The 16,208-nt window shown below is 43.2% G+C and overlaps 1 protein-coding gene across 1 annotated transcript in view; it reads right to left on the reverse strand.

Moving 5' to 3' along the window:
- Window positions 1–16,208, reverse strand: part of LOC134346134 (chymotrypsin-like elastase family member 2A) — a 62,175-nt gene that overhangs the window by 23,049 nt on the left and 22,918 nt on the right. Inside the window, exons 4-5 of the mRNA XM_063047472.1 lie at window positions 3,971–4,047; window positions 3,127–3,236 (exon numbers count right to left, since the gene is read on the reverse strand). Coding sequence (XP_062903542.1) covers window positions 3,127–3,236; window positions 3,971–4,047 — 187 coding nt within the window. The remainder of the gene's footprint in view (window positions 1–3,126; window positions 3,237–3,970; window positions 4,048–16,208) is intronic.

A 16,208-nucleotide genomic window follows, 5' to 3' on the forward strand; every position in this document is an offset into this window, starting at 1 on the left:
TTTCTATTTCCTATGTGATGTTCCAAAGTAGAAAATGCAGTTAAAGTTCAGCTTTATTTCTCACATCTACATTGAAACATGCAAATGAAATCAGGGAAGATTGTCTGGACAGCCTACAAGTGTCGCCACATTTCCAACACCAATGTGGCATGCAGACAACTCAGTAACCCAAATCCTACAAGAGATTGTGCTAACCACTGCACTATCACGTCATCAGTTTGCATGTAACTGTCCTTCATGGTGCAGGGGGAAAACTAGCCAGATTTAGTCTGCTTTACTAATATAGATTGAGGGATAAATATTGGTTAGGATAACATCACACAGGGAATAAGAAATAACTATCCATAATTAAGTACAAAAATATGCATGGGAAGAGTCTCACTTTTAAGTGGAACAAAAAGGGGGGACATTGTCCAAACCACCTCGGCTGTCCCAGCTACCTGCATCTTTTCATTGGATAGACACTCATTTGGCACCCAGGAATTACTCCAGTGGGCTAAGGCATCAGCAAGTGAGAATCCCATCAAAGTGGAAGCTTCCTATGGTGAAACTGCAACTGATTATCCAAAGATGGGAATTCAGAATTTAAAGGAATTTAAAGCTAAAAAATGATGTAAATTCTCAAACGTTACACTGTTCGACAAATATACAGGGTCTGAAAAGAAACGACTACAAATACATCTCTGTGACAAATATCAACCCTGCATTTCCTGCTGCTATCTGTTATCCAAAAACAATAAACTGGGCTGTCCTGGTAGACCCTTTGTTTCTGGCTGCTCCTGCACCACTGATCTCCTCATACCTCAACTCCATACTAATTCCCCTACACTCTAGATACTTCTCATGCCCTCCATCATTCTGATCATTTGAGTACTGATTTAGGGTTCCAACTATAACATCAACAAGTCCTTTCCCACAGCAGATGCTGCTTGATTTACTGAGATCCTCCAGCAGATAGCTTATTGCACTATTCTTCGCATGATCCAAAGGATGTGGCCAGTGTTTAGAAAGGAATGCATTCAAAGTTAAATATAGTTCACTGAATGAGTTATGCAACTGAATCCTAGGCCAGTGATTAATATAAAGTTCAATATATACCAAATAAGCTTATTCCTTTAAACAAAAACACATGGTTGCAACGAGTAAGTGTGCACCCACAACTCTTCACCACTAAGAGTTTTTCTTACTTGACATCTGTATCTGTTGCAGATTCATGGATGGAAATTAATTATTATGATGAAGTAATAATTCTAATTGTGTTATATCGTATCACTGTAGGAAGTAGGAAACCAAACTGATTTTGCACATTATTTGTCAAAACATTAATTCCTACATCGGTTTAATAAGTTACAATACAGTGGTTATAGTCTAAATTTGAAATTGCAAAGCTTTGTCATCACAGAACAGAACAGAGAACAGTATCTGCTCCTACTTTCCACCCTAGCAACATGCATCAGTCACCAACTACTCTCTGTGTAAAAAACTGGTCTCACAATTCTCCTTTAAACTTTTTTCTTCTTGTTATTAACATATGTCCTCCAGTATTTGACATTTCCACCCTGGGAAAAAGACTCAGATTGTCTACCCTACCTACACCTCTCCTAATTCTATAAACATCTATCGGGTTATTTCTCAGTCCCCAGTACACCAGAGGAAACAATCCAAGTTTGTGAAACCTCTTGCTAAACCATTTAACCACCTTCTCCAAAGTCTCCACATCCTTCCTGTAATGCAGTAACTAGAGTTGTACACTATACTCCAAATGCAGCCAAATCAAAACTTTGTCATTGAAATATAATTTCCCAACTTTTATACTCAATATCCTGACTGAGAAAGACAAGCATGCCATGTGCCTCCTTATCACCCTATCTTCCTGTATCAGCACTTTCAAGGAGCTGTGGACTTGTAACCCAAAATCCCTGTGTTTATCACTGGTCCTAAGAACACCGCTCTTAAGTTCCTTAACTTTGTCATAGCCGGGGGAGATAGTGGGGATAAAATCCCAATGTGTGTGTCTCAAATAGCCTCTGACAACCAAGTGCTGCTCCTGGCCTTCATGTGTGGCTTACCTACTAAGCCCAGTGGAACCATTGCTACTGACAGGAGAGGGGCCAATGTGGGTCACTGGTGTCTTAAAACCAGTTGCTTCGGGCAGAAGGGGCTAGTCAGCCAGCACTGATCGCTCATCTAGGAGAAGGAAAATTCTGATATCAAACCCCCACTGCTTTGTTGCAATACCATTCATGGGGAAAACTTTGAGAGTAAACTCTGTGGAAAAATCTGGAGCTGGAGTCCCTATAACAGTCCTATGTGAGTTCAAAGCTGATTGGCAACTCCTGCAACACTACTGATACCAGACTGTATTAGTGTCTGCCTTCCTTTGGATTCATTACCAGCACGGAGAGCGGGAGCTTGCTACATGGGCAACAGCTTGCTCTCCATACTGTACTGCCCTGGCTTGGTGTATTGGCCTATAGATCATGTAGGCAGCTAAGACACAATACCCATTGTTGATCCCGACCAATGGAGGGCTTCAAGAGCTCTGTCGTATACTTACCTCTTACAGTTGACGTCCTAAAATTTTTTAAAAATGCATTTGTTTAGATTAAATTCCATCTGCTATTTCTCTGCCCAAGTTTACAACTAGTTCATATGCTGCTGTATCCTTTGACAACCTTCCTGCTTTCTAGAATTCTACCAATTTTCTGAATCAAACTATCTGTATTTTCTTCCAAGTCATTAATATATAGTATATTACAAACAACAGTGGTCCCAGCACTCATCCTAGCAGAATAACACTTGTCACAGATATCTAGCCAGAGTAACAACCTTCTATTACTAATTTCTTTCTTTTACGACCAAGGCAATGTTGTGTCCAATTTCCCGGTCTCCCAGCTCATTGTGGATCTCATATTGCTTAATCTCCGGACCAGCCTACCATGAAGGATGTTGCAAAAGGCTTTTCTGAAGTCCATGTAGACAACATCCGCTATCCTACTTTCATTTATCATCTGCATTACTTTCTCTAAATAATACTTGCAAGACAGGACCACTTGGGCATAATTTCATGCTGAATATTGGTACAAAACAAAGATACAATGCTCATCTTAAATATAACTGACTTACGAAAGAATGCAATGTGCAGCAGTCATAACCCAGGATCCAGCAATTATGGTTCCACCACACATATGTTGGAAGTAGTTAGGATCAAAGTCATAAGCAAACTGCAGAGAGACCTAAAATAAAAAGAAGACAGAAAAAAGGCATTACAATTTTTTTTCCTTTTCATACAAAATAAACTCAGGTTGGAAAAACTGAATAGCATGGATGTACTTGTGCAGTCGCCTTTGAAACTTGAGATCAGAACATTAACAAGGTTCACTGGATTATGGAAATGTAGTTTTGGAATATCATTAGTAGACATAAAGGGAAAAATCTAGGAAGAATATATCCTCACATCAAACAAAAATTCAAGGAAAAATGTGTTGTGCATTAAACCTTCAAATTAAATGTGCCTGCTGATCTGTGGATACAAAATGGGTATCCTGTGCTGATCACAATTTTAAGAGGGTTGTCAGGCCCGAGGAGGGTTAAGGGAGGAAAAAAGGGAGTTCTAAGAACCATCTTGAATGCATATGTAATGAATTCATGCAGATACAGAAAAGAAGACTAAAAATTCCCTTTCTTTAAATACATTTGATGAGACAATTAAATAATTAATTTAGTTCATGTGGCCAACTTTGCCCTTTTGTGCCTATATTTAACAGTAAATGAACTACAGTCAACAGAAACAGTGCATATATTATATGTAATAGAAAAGTCTATATATCATTAAGATGAGCACATCCGTGAAGTCATATGCAAACTTTATATACTTGATGAACTCATTTTAAAGTTGTCAGGTTGACGTTTTCTTACAAATATCCTGTTGTGCATATTCAGTGAGCTAGAATTAATAACATTTGCTTACCTGCCATGGCCAGCTGTGTGGCACTGCCTCGTGTCCACCAATAACACGCCCTGTGAGCGGGTTTGCAGCTATAGCCCCTACAATGTAAAAAGGGAAAAAATACAAATTAAGTAAAAGCAATTTAACATGGGAAGAAGTTGTCTTAAGAGTAGTTGTTGTTTTTAATTCCTTTGCTTTCCAAACTGGCAATGAAGTAAAAACAACTTTAAGTCACGGTTAAATCTTACTGAGGCAAAGAGTGAAGAGCAAGTACTGGAACATGTTGTTCAAGTATACTTGTCACCCAATTTCTTATGTAAATATATGCATGCATGTATACATATATACACACACACTTCCAAGTGCGTCACAAGATATTGTCCATTCAAATCTACTGTATAAGATAACAGCCGTTCAAAGACCATTATGTTATTAGAAGACTGTGCCAAATATGCCTGTGAAACTGACCAGACCCAGTGAAAATCATCAGTAAAAGAAATTATTTACATCAATTGGTTATCTCAGTTCATACTTTCTCCTCTGCTGTTTGTCGTAAGGACTAGTCCAAAGATTTTGTTGACAGATATCTCTGGGATTTTTAACGTTACCATGCTTTCTTGTTCAGTAGTTGTCAGAGTCCAGAAACTTTACTCTCATCCCTTATTCTCCCAGTACTATGAGGTTCCTTTGGTTTTCATCTTCTACCCGACTGTAGAAGATACAGTGGATTGTCCTTTGCAAGTTCTGCCATCTTCAATGTGGTTCCATCCCTTCCCTTTCAGCAATCCCTTTGTGTCTTCCTGGTCTGCTTTTTCATCCATAGCAACCACGCGTTTTATGGCACTTTCTATAGAACTACAGTAGATATTACACCTTTAGTCACATAGGCACAAACAGTTCTTCCAGGAGGAGCAGTGGTTCACTTGGACTTCTTTTAATCTAGGTTATTGTATTCAATTTTCAAGTTGTGGTCTCCTTTGGGGAAAACAGTTGCAGATATTGGACTGAAAGTGTTGTATTTGAATGCACACAGCATAAAAAATAAAATGGACGATCTTGAAATTCAGCTATAGATTGGCAAGTATGATGTTGTGGCCAACTCTGAAACTTGGCTAAAAGATGGCTGCCATAGGGAGTTGAATGTCCAAGGAGATACGGTGTATTGGAAAGATAGGTTAGTAGGCAGAGGGGGTGGTGTGGCCCTGTGTATAAGAAATAATATTAAATCATTAGAAAGGGATGACATAGGATCGGAAGGTGTAGAGTCTCTATGGGTTGAGTTAAGAAATGGCAAGGGTAAAATGACCCAAATGGCAGTTGTATACAGGCCTCCAAACAGCAGCTAGGATGTGGATTACAAATTACAGTAGGAGATAGAAAAGGCATGTCAGAAGGGCAATGTCATGATAATCATTGGGGATTTTAAAATGAAAGTGGATTGGGAAAACCAAGCCGGTACTGTACTGGACCTCAAGAGAGAGAATTTGTAACATGTCTAAGGGAAGGCTTTTTAGAACAGCTTGTTGTTGAGCCCAATAGGGGATCGGCTGTGCTGGATTGGGTGTTGTGCAAGGATCCAGAGGCGAGCTTATGGTTAAGGAACCTTTAGGAAACAGTGATCACAATATGATTGAGCTCACTTTGAAATTTGAGAGGGAAAAAGTAAATTCCAATGTGCTGGTATTTCAGTGGAACAAAAGAAATTACAATGGCATGAGAGGGGAACTGGCCAAGGTTGACCGGAAAGGGGCACTAGCAGGAAGGACAGCAGAGCAGCAATGGTTGGAGGTTCCTGCGAAAAATGAGGGAAATGCAAGACAGATATATTCCAAATAAGAAGAAGTTTTCAAATCGAAGAAGGACACTAACGTGGCTGTCAAGTGAAGTCAGAGCCAAAGTAAAAGCAAAAGAGAGAGAGAGCATACAAGAGAGGGCATACAAAGAATCCAAAGCTAGTGGGGAAGATAGAGGATTGCGAAGCTTTTAAAAACTTGCAGAAAGAAATTAAGAAGGTCATTAGAAAGGAAACGATGAATTATGAAAGGAAGCTGGTGACTAATATCAAAGAAGATAGTAAAAGCTTTTTTAAGTATATAAAGGGTAAAAAAGAGTTGAGGGTAGATATAGGACCAATAGAAAATGACGCAGGAGATATTGTAATGAGAGACGCAGAGATGGCAGAGGAACTGAATATGTATTTTATATCAGTCTTCACAGTGGAAGACATCTACAGTACACCAGGCATTCAAGAGTGTCAGGGAAGTGAAGTATGTGCAGTGAAAATTACGATTGAGATGGTACTCAGGAAGTTTAATGGTCTGAGGGTGGATAAATCTCCTGGACCTGATGGAATGCACGCTGAGGTTCTGAAGGAAGTAACTGGAGAGATTGCGGAAGCACTAACAATGATCTTTGAAGAATCTGGCATTGTACTGGATGACTGGAAAATTGCAAATGTTGTTCTGCTATTTAAGAAGGTAAGGGGCAGCAGGAAGGAAACTATAGATCTGTTAGCCTGATATCAGTGGTTGGGAACTTGTGGAATCGATAGTTAGGGATGAGATTATGGAGTACCTGGAGGCTCATGACAAGAAAGGCCAGAGTCAGCATGGTTTTCTGAAAGGAAAATCCTGCCTGACTAACCTACTGCAGTTTTTTGAGGTAATTACAAAGGAGATGCAGTAGATGTGGTGTACTTGGATTTTCAGAAGGCCTTTGACAAGGTGCCGCACATGAGGCTGCTTAGCAAGATAATAGCCCATGGAGTTACAGGGGAGTTACGTGGAGCATTGGGTGTTTGGCAGAAAACAGAGAGTGGGAATAAATGGATCCTATTCTGGCTGGCTGCCGGTTACCAGTGGAGTTCCACAGGGGTCGGTGTTGGGACCACTGCTTTTTACGATGTATGTGAATGATTTGGACAAAGGGATTAATGGATTTGTGGCTAAATTTCCAAATGATACAAAGATGGAGGAGTGCATAGTGTTGAGGAAACAGAGTGCCTGCAGAGAGACTTAGATGGTTTAGGGGAATGGGCAAAGAAGTGGCAAATGAAATACAATGTTGGAAAGTGTATGGTCATGCACTTTGGTGGGAGAAATAAATGAGCAGACTATTATTTAGATGGGGAGAGAATTCAAATTGCAGAGATGCAAAGGAACTTGGGAGTCCTTGTGCAGGATACCCTAAAGGTTAACCTCCAGGTTGAGTTGGTGGTGAAGAAGGCAAATGCAATGTTGGCATTCATTTCTAGAGGTACAGAATATAAGAGCAGGGATGTGATGTTGGGGCTCTACAAGGCACTCGTGAAACCACACTTGGAGTATTGTGTGCAGTTTTGGGCTCCCTATTTTAAAAAGGATATACTGACATTTGAGAGGGTTCAGAGAAGATTCATGAGAATGATTCCAGGAATGAAAGGGTTACTGTATGAGGAACGCCTGGCAATTCTTGGGCTGTATTCCCTGGAGTTCAGGAGAATGAGGGGGGATCTCATAGAACTATTCCAAATGTTAAAAGGCCTGAACAGATTAGATATGGCAAGGTTATTTCTCATGGTAGGGGAGTCCAGGACAAGAGGGCACGATTTCAGGATTGAAGGATGTCCATTTAGAACAGAGATGTGGAGAAATCTGAGATGTGGCTGCCCCCCTCAGCAACAAGTATCTTGTCCTGGATGCTGTTGAGGGGGATAGCCTGACGGGAGATGCCCATGGTGACCGGGTCTCTGGCGCTGTTGTGCAGGAGGGAAGGAGGGATAAGAGAAATGCGGTAGTCATAGGGGATTCCATAGTCAGTGGAACGGACAGGAGATTCTGTGAGCCTGATAGAGATACCCACATGGCGTGTTGCCTTCCAGGTGCCAGGGTACGGGATGTCTCGGATCGGGTCCAGAATAATCTGAAGGGAGAGGGTGAGCAGCCAGTTGTCTTGGTACATGTTGGTACCAATGACATAGATAGGAGAAGGGAGGAGGTCCTGAAGAGAGATTTCTGGGAGTTAGGAAGGAAGCTGAAAAGCAGGACCTCCAGGGTAGTAATCTCGGGATTGCTACCTGTGCCACGTGCTAGCGAGGGCAAGAATAGCAGGATCAGGCAGATGAATGCGTGGCTGAGAGACTGGTGCAGGGGGCAGGGCTTCAGATTCTTGGATCATTGGGATCTCTTCTGGGGGAAGTATGACCTGTTCAAAATGGACAGGTTACCCTTGAACCCGAAGGGGACCAATATCCTGGCGGGAACGTTTAATAGAGCTGTTAGGGAGGGTTTAAACTAAATTTGGCAGGGGGATGGGAACCGGAATGATAGAGCGGAGGAAGGGGAAAACAGAAGTAAATCTAAGATAGTGAGCAGTAAAGATGTCAGGAAAGACAGGCAGGTGATGGGGCAAATTTATAGCCATTGGGATGAGTTGCAGTGCAATCGAAGCGAAAAGTACCAAACATTGGTCTTAAGGTGTTATACTTAAGTGCACGCAGCATAAGGAATAAGGTGGATGATCTTGTCGTACAGCTACAGATTGGCAGGTATGATATTGTGGCCATCACTGAGACTTGGCTAAAGGATGCATGTCTCTGGGAGCTGAACGTCCAAGGATACACGGTGTATTGGAAGGATAGGAAGGTAGGCAGAGGGGGAGGCGTGGCTTTATCGGTAAGAAATGATATTAAATCATTAGAAAGAGGTGATATAGGATCGGAAGGTGCAGAACCTTTATGGATTGAGCTAAGAAATCGCAGGGGTAAAAGGACTCTGATGGCAGTTATATACAGGCCTCCAAACAGCTGCAGTGATGTGGACTACAAATTACAATGGGAAATAGAAAAGGCTTGTCAGAAGGGCAGTGTTATGATAATTGTGGGGGATTTTAACATGTGAGTGGATTGGGAAAATTAGGTCAGCACTGGATCTCAAGAGAGAGAATCTGTAGAATGTTTACAAGGTGGCATTTTAGAACAGCTTGTTGTTGAGCCCACTAGGGGATCGGCTGTACTGGATTGGGTATTGTGTAATGAACTGGAGGTGATTAGAGAGATTGAGGTGAAGGAACCTTTAGGAGACAATAATCATAACATGATTGAGTTCACTGTGAAATTTGAAAAAGAGAAGCCAAAATCCGATGTGTCGGTATTTTAGTGGAGTAAAGGAAATTACAGTGGCATGAGAGAGGAACTGGCCAAAGTTGACTGGAAAGGAACACTGGTAGGAAGGACGGCAGAGCAGCAGTGGCTGGAGTTTATGCGAGAAGTGAGGAAGGTGCAAGACAGGTATATTCCAAAAAAGAAGAAATTTTCGAATGGAAGAAAGATGCAACCGTGGCTGACAAGAGAAGTCAAAGCCAAAGTTAAAGCAAAGGAGAGGGCATACAAACAAACCAAAACTAGTGGGAAGACAGAAGATTGTGTAGTTTTTAAAAGCTTACAAAAGGAAACTAACACGAGGAATTCTGCAGATGTTGGAAATTCAAGCAACACACATCAAAGTTGATGGTGAACACAGCAGGCTAGGCAGCATCTCTAGGAAGAGGTACTGTCGACATTTCGGGCCGAGACCTTTCGTCGGGACTAACTGAAGGAAGAGCTCGTAAGAGATTTGAAAGTGGGAGGGGGAAGGGTGATCCAAAATGATAGGAGAAGACAGGAGGGGGAGGGATGGAGCCAAGAGCTGGACAGGTGATTGGCAAAAGGGATATGAGAGGATCATGGGACAGGAGGCCCAGGGAAAAGGAAAGTGGGGGGGAACTCAGAGGATGGGCAAGGGGTATAGTCAGAGGGACAGAGGGAGAAAAAGGAGAGTGAGAGAAAGAATGTGTGTATATAAATAAATAACGGATAGGGTACGAGGGGGAGGTGGGGCATTAGCGGAAGTTAGAGAAGTCAGTGTTCATGCCATCAGGTTGGAGGCTACCCAGACGGAATATAAGGTGTTGTTCCTCCAACCTGAGTGTGACTTCATCTTTACAGTAGAGGAGGCCGTGGATAGACATATCAGAATGGGAATGGGATGTGGAATTAAAATGTGTGGCCACTGAGAGATCCTGCTTTCTCTGGCGGACAGAGTGTAGATGTTCAGCAAAACGATCTCCCAGTCTGCGTCGGGTCTCACCAATATATAAAAGGCCACATCGGGAGCACCAGACGCAGTATATCACCCCAGCCGACTCACAGGTGAAGTGTCGCCTCACCTGGAAGGACTGTCTGGGGTCCTGAATGGTGGTAAGGGAGGAAGTTTAAGGGCATGTGTAGCACTTGTTCCGCTTACAAGGATAAGTGCCAGGAGGGAGATCAGTGGGGAGGGATGCGGGGGACGAATGGACAAGGGAGTCGTGTAGGGAGCGATCCCTGCGGAAAGCAGAGGGGGAGGAGGGAAAGATGTGCTTAGTGGTGGGATCCCATTGGAGGTGGCGGAAGTTACGGAGAATTATATGTTGAACCCGGAGGCTGGTGGGGTGGTAGGTGAGGACCAGGGAAACCCTATTCCTAGTGGGATGACAGGAGGATGGAGTGAGAGCAGATGTGTGTGAAATGGGGGAGATGCGTTTGAAAGCAGAGTTGATGGTGGAGGAAGGGAAGCCCCTTTCTTTAAAAAAGGAGGACATCTCCCTCGTCCTGGAATGAAAAGCCTCATCCTGAGAGCAGATGCGGCGGAGATGGAGCAATTGCAAGAAGGGGATGGCATTTTTGCAAGAGACAGGGTGAGAAGAGGAATAGTCCAGATAGCTGTGAGAGTCAGTAGGTTTATAGTAGACATCAGTAGATAAGCTTTCTCCAGAGATAGAGACAGAAAGATCTAGAAAGGGGAGGGAGGTGTCAGAAATGGACCAGGTAAACTTGAGGGCAGGGTGAAAGTTGGAGGCAAAGTTAATGAAGTCAACGAGCTCAGTATGCGTGCAGGAAGCAGCGCCAATGCAGTTGTCGATGTAGCGAAGGAAAAGTGGGGGACAGATACCAGAATAGGTATGGAACATAGATTGTTCCACAAAGCCAACAAAAAGGCAGGCATAGCTAGGACCCATACGGGTGCCCATAGCTACACCTTTAGTTTGGAGGAAGTGGGAGGAGCTAAGGGAGAGATTATTAAGAGTAAGGACTAATTCCGCTAGACGGAGCAGAGTGGTGGTAGAGGGGAACTGATTAGGTCTGGAATCCAAAAAGAAGCGGAGAGCTTTGAGACCTTCCTGATGGGGGATGGAAGTATATAAGGACTGGACATCCATGGTGAAAATAAAGCGGTGGGGGCCAGGGAACTTAAAATCATCGAAAAGTTTAAGAGCATGAGAAATGTCACGAACATAGGTAGGAAGGGATTGAACAAGGGGGGATAAAACCATGTCGAGGTATGCAGAAACGAGTTCCGTGGGGCAGGAGCAAGCTGAGACAATAGGTCGGCCAGGACAGGCAGGTTTGTGGATCTTGGGTAGGAGGTAGAAACGGGAAGTGCGAGGTGTAGGAACTATAAGGTTGGTAGCAGTGGATGGGAGATCCCCTGAGCGAATAAAGTCGGTGATGGTGTGGGAGACAATGGCCTGGTGCTCCTTAGTGGGGTCATGATCGAGTGGTAAATAAGAGGAGGTATCTGTGAGTTGTCGCTATGCCTCAGCAAGGTAGAGGTCAGTACGCCAGACTACAACAGCACCCCCCTTATCGGCGGGTTTAATAATAAGGCTAGCATTAGTGCGGTGGGAGTGGAGAGCAGAATGTTCGGAAGGCGTAAGGTTGGAATGGGAACAAGGTGCGGTGAAGTCAAGACGGTTGATGTCCCGTTGGCAGTTAGCAATAAAGAGATCCAGAGCAAGCAGAAGACCAGAGCGGGGTGTCCATGAAGAAGAGGAGGGTTGAAGACAGGAGAGGGGGTCATCAGTGCGGGTGGAAGAGTCCTTGCCGAAGAAGTGGGTTCGGAGACGGAGACGGCGGAAGAAGAGTTCCGCATCATGGCGATCGCGGAACTCACTGATGTGTGGGCAAAGGGGGACAAAGGTTCTTTCTCTCTCTCTCTCTCCTTTTTCTCCCTCTGTCCCTCTGACTATACCCCTTGCTCATTCTCTGGGGGTTTTTCCTCCCCCTTTTCCTTCTTTCCCTCTGACTATACCCCTTGCCCATCCTCTGGGTTTCCCCCCCTCCCCCTTTTCCTTCTCCCTGGGCCTCCTGTCCCATGATCCTGTCATATCCCTTTTGCCAATCAACTGTCCAGCTCTTGGCTCCATCCCTCCCCCTCCTGTCTTCTCCTATCATTTTGGATCTCCCCCTCCCCCTCCCACTTTCAAATCTCTTACTAACTTTTCCTTCAATTAGTCCTGACGAAGGGTCTCAGCCTGAAACGTCGACTGTACCTCTTCCTAGAGATGCTGCCTGGCCTGCTGCATTCACCAGCAATTTTGATGTGTGTTGCTTAAAAGGAAACTAAGAAGGTCATTAAGAGGGAAAAGATAAACTATGAAAGGAAGCTAGCAAATAATATCAAAGAGGATACTAAAAGTTTTTTCAAGTATATAAAGAGTAAAGGACAGGTGAGGGTATATAGAACCGATAGAAGATGATGCTGGAGAAATTGTAATGGGAGATAAGGAGATGGTGGAGGAACTGAACGAGTATTTTGCATCAGTCTTCACTGAGGAAGACATCAGCAGTATACCGGACACTCAAGGGTGGCAGGGAAGAGAAGTGTGTGCAGTCACAATTCCGACAGAGAAAGTACTCAGGAAGCTGAATAGTCTAAAGGTAGATAAATCTCCCGGATCAGATGGAATGCACCCTCATGTTCTGAAGGAAGTAGCTGTGGAGATTGCGGAAGCATTAGCGATGATCTTTCAAAAGTTGATAGATTATAGCATGGTTCTGGAGGACTGGAAGATTGCAAGTGTCACTCCGCTATTTAAGAAGGAGGCAAGGAAGCAAAAAGGAAATTATAGACCTGTTAGCTTGACATCGGTGGTTGGGAAGTTGTTGGAGTTGATTGTCAAGTATGAGGTTACGGAGTACCTGGAGGCATATGATAAGATAGGCAGAACTCAGCATGGTTTCCTTAAAGGAAAATCCTGCCTGACAAACCTAATACAATTTTTTGAGGAAATTACAAGTAGGCTAGTCAAGGGAGATGCAGTGGATGTTGTATATTTGGATTTTCAGAAGGCCTTTGACAAGGTGCCACACATGAGGCTGTTTAATAAAATAGGAGCCCATGGAATTACAGGAAAGTTACATACGTGGATAGGGCATTGGCTGATTGGCAGGAAGCAGGGATCCTATTCTGATTGGCTGCCAGTTACCAGTGGTGTTCCACAAGGGTCCGTGTTGGGGCTGCTTCTTTTTACGTTGTACATCAACAATTTGGATTATGGAATAGATGGCTTTGTGGCTAAGTTTGCTGATGATACAAAGATTGGTGGAGGGGCTGGTAGTGCTGAGGAAACAGAGAGTCTGCAGAGAGACTTGGATAGATTGGAAGAATGGGCAAAGAAGTGGCAAATGAAATACAACGTTGGAAAGTGTGTGGTTATGCACTTTGGCAGAAGAAACTAATGGGCAGACCATTATTTAAATAGGGAGAGAATTCAAAGTTCTGAGATGCAACGGGACTTGGGAGTCCTCATGCAGGATACCCTTAAGGTTAACCTCCAGGCTGAGTTGGTGGTGAAGAAGGCGAATGCAATGTTGGCATTCATTTCTAGAGGAACAGAGTATAGGAGCAGGGATGTGATGTTGAGGCTCTATAAGGCGCTGGTGAGACCTCACTTGGAGTACTGTGGGCAGTTTTGGTCTCCTTATTTAAGAAAGGATGTGCTGACGTTGGAGAGGGTACAGAGAGATTCACTAGAATGATTCTGGGAATGAGAGGGTTAACATATGAGGAACATTTGTCCGCTCTTGGACTATATTCCTTGGAGTTTAGAAGAATGAGGGGGGATCTCATAGAAACATTTCAATTGTTGAAAGGCATGGACAGAGTGGACGTGGCAAAGTTGTTTCTCATGATGGGGGAGTCTAGTACGAGAGGGCACGACTTAAGGATTGAAGGGCGCCCACTCAGAACAGAGACGCGAAGAATTTTTTTTTAGCCAGAGGGTGGTGAATTTATGGAATTTGTTGCCATGGGCGGCAGTGGAGGCTAAGTCATTGGGTGTATTTAAGGCAGAGATTGATAGGTATCTGAGTAGCCAGGGCATCAAAGGTTATGGTGAGAAGGCGGGGGAGTGGGAAGAAATGGGAGAATGGATCAGCTCATGACAAATGGTGGAGCAAACTTGATGGGTCAAATGGCCGAATTCTGCTCTTTTGTCTTATGGTCTTATGGTCTTATTACTGTAGTCAGAGGGTGGTAAATCTGTGGAATTTGTTGCCATGAGCAGCGTTGGAGGCCAAATCATTGGGTGCATTTAGGCAGAGATAAATAGGTTCTTGATTAGCCAGGACATCAGAGGGTATGGGGAGAAGGCAGGGGAGTTGGGATGATTGGAAGAATTGGATCAGCCCATGATTGAATGGCGGAGCAGACTTGATGGGCCGAGTGGCCCACTTCTTCTCCTATAACTTATGGTCTTATGGTCTTATAAGGCGAAAACACTGCAGAACATCTCTGTTTGGTTCACAAGGATAACCTAATCTTCTTTCTGTCTGTCATTTTAGCTCTGCATTACACCCCCACTCTGAAATATCCATCTGCCGCCTTCTGTTCCAGCAATGGCCAGCATAAGTTTGAGGAACAGTATTTAATCTTCCATATATGCACAATTGGAAACTTCAGGACTCAATATCAAGTTGGACAATTGCATATAACATTGTTTTTTTTGTTTGTATGATCACTGGGCATAACTGTGGTATCCATTGTATTATTTACTCTGCTCGTCTCCTTCCATCGACATTGCCTGGTCTCCTGGGCATTTCAGACATTTTAAATCCTAAATCATGACAACCTAATAGAAACTAATCCTTCCTACTTACTTTGTCCAGACCCCTTATACAATTCCCTAACTCATGTGAGCGATCACAGCTATTGTGGCGTGATTGAAATCACTGGAGAGAGAGTTACTGGTAGATACAAAGCAGCTTCTTTATTCAACAAAACAAAGTTCAGCAGGCATCATACGGATGGAGACACTTTCTGTGGAAAGGTCTGCTGCCCAACGTGGGGCTCGATATTTATTTGCTACACACAAAGGGCAATCATATTTACAAAGTATAGAGAATGCTTTCTTTTGAAGCTACATACAAAACTTAACACCTGAATTCGTTCATCCGACAGGCGCCAGCAGGTCTGGGCTGGTATTCACAGTTTTTAGGAAATGCATTGTTACAATTGGACTTGGATTCTGATATTCACAGCTTTTAGGAAATGCATTGTTACAGAAGACTGGTGTCCAAAGTCATTTGCTACGTGTGAATGACCTAAACCCAAAAATTACTCTAAAAACAGCCAACCAAATTTTCCCTCACAGCTACAACTTTCCAACTGAGCTGCATCCTCATAAGACTCCGCTGTACATATCCAGTGTGATTGCATCTTTCTCTAATGTCTGTTGACCAGAATTCTAAATAGTACTCAAGATGTGGCCTCACTAATGGTGTATACCGTGTTAGGATAACTTCCCTGCACCTTGGATGCTATGCCTCAATTAATACAGGGAAGCATCTAGCATGCTTTTTTAAACCATTTTACTATCCTGCCTCCTTTAAGAATAAGTTAACCTGAAGTTTAAGGTATGTTTGTTCCTCCCCACCTCTCAATATCTTCCCATTTACTGTATATTGCCTTGGCTTACCGCTCAGTCTCAATTTGCCTCTTTGTTCTTTCAGTCCAATGCTTTCCCATTCACTGTCAACTATTTGGACAATCTCTGTAAACTTCTGTATAATTTATGAACAGAAAGCAGACTGTGTCTCTGTCCTGAGAAATCCCACTGGCAACAAACCTCCTGTCACAACAAAACATTTAAGCCATTAATCCTTTGCTTTCTGTCACTTAGATTTTGCATCCAATGTGTCTTCCACTTTTGGATCCTTTGGGTTTTTCCTTCTAACAAAATTAATATGGGTCTTTTAAATAGAACGTATGAAGAACAAGGAAAGACAGAGAAATTAAATAAATACTTTGTGGCCATCTTCACAGAGGAATGTTCATGCAGATCAGTAGCCATATTTCCAGATTGATAACATCATCATGTTGAGAGGTGGGCTTATTGCCTGATGGTTGACATGGAGGAGTGGGTGAATGGTCCATTCCCATGCTCTATGACACTAAGATATAGTAAAATGGTGGAGAATATC

This window comes from Mobula hypostoma, chromosome 1 (assembly GCF_963921235.1).
Source record: "Mobula hypostoma chromosome 1, sMobHyp1.1, whole genome shotgun sequence".
Lineage (NCBI taxonomy): Eukaryota > Metazoa > Chordata > Chondrichthyes > Myliobatiformes > Myliobatidae > Mobula > Mobula hypostoma.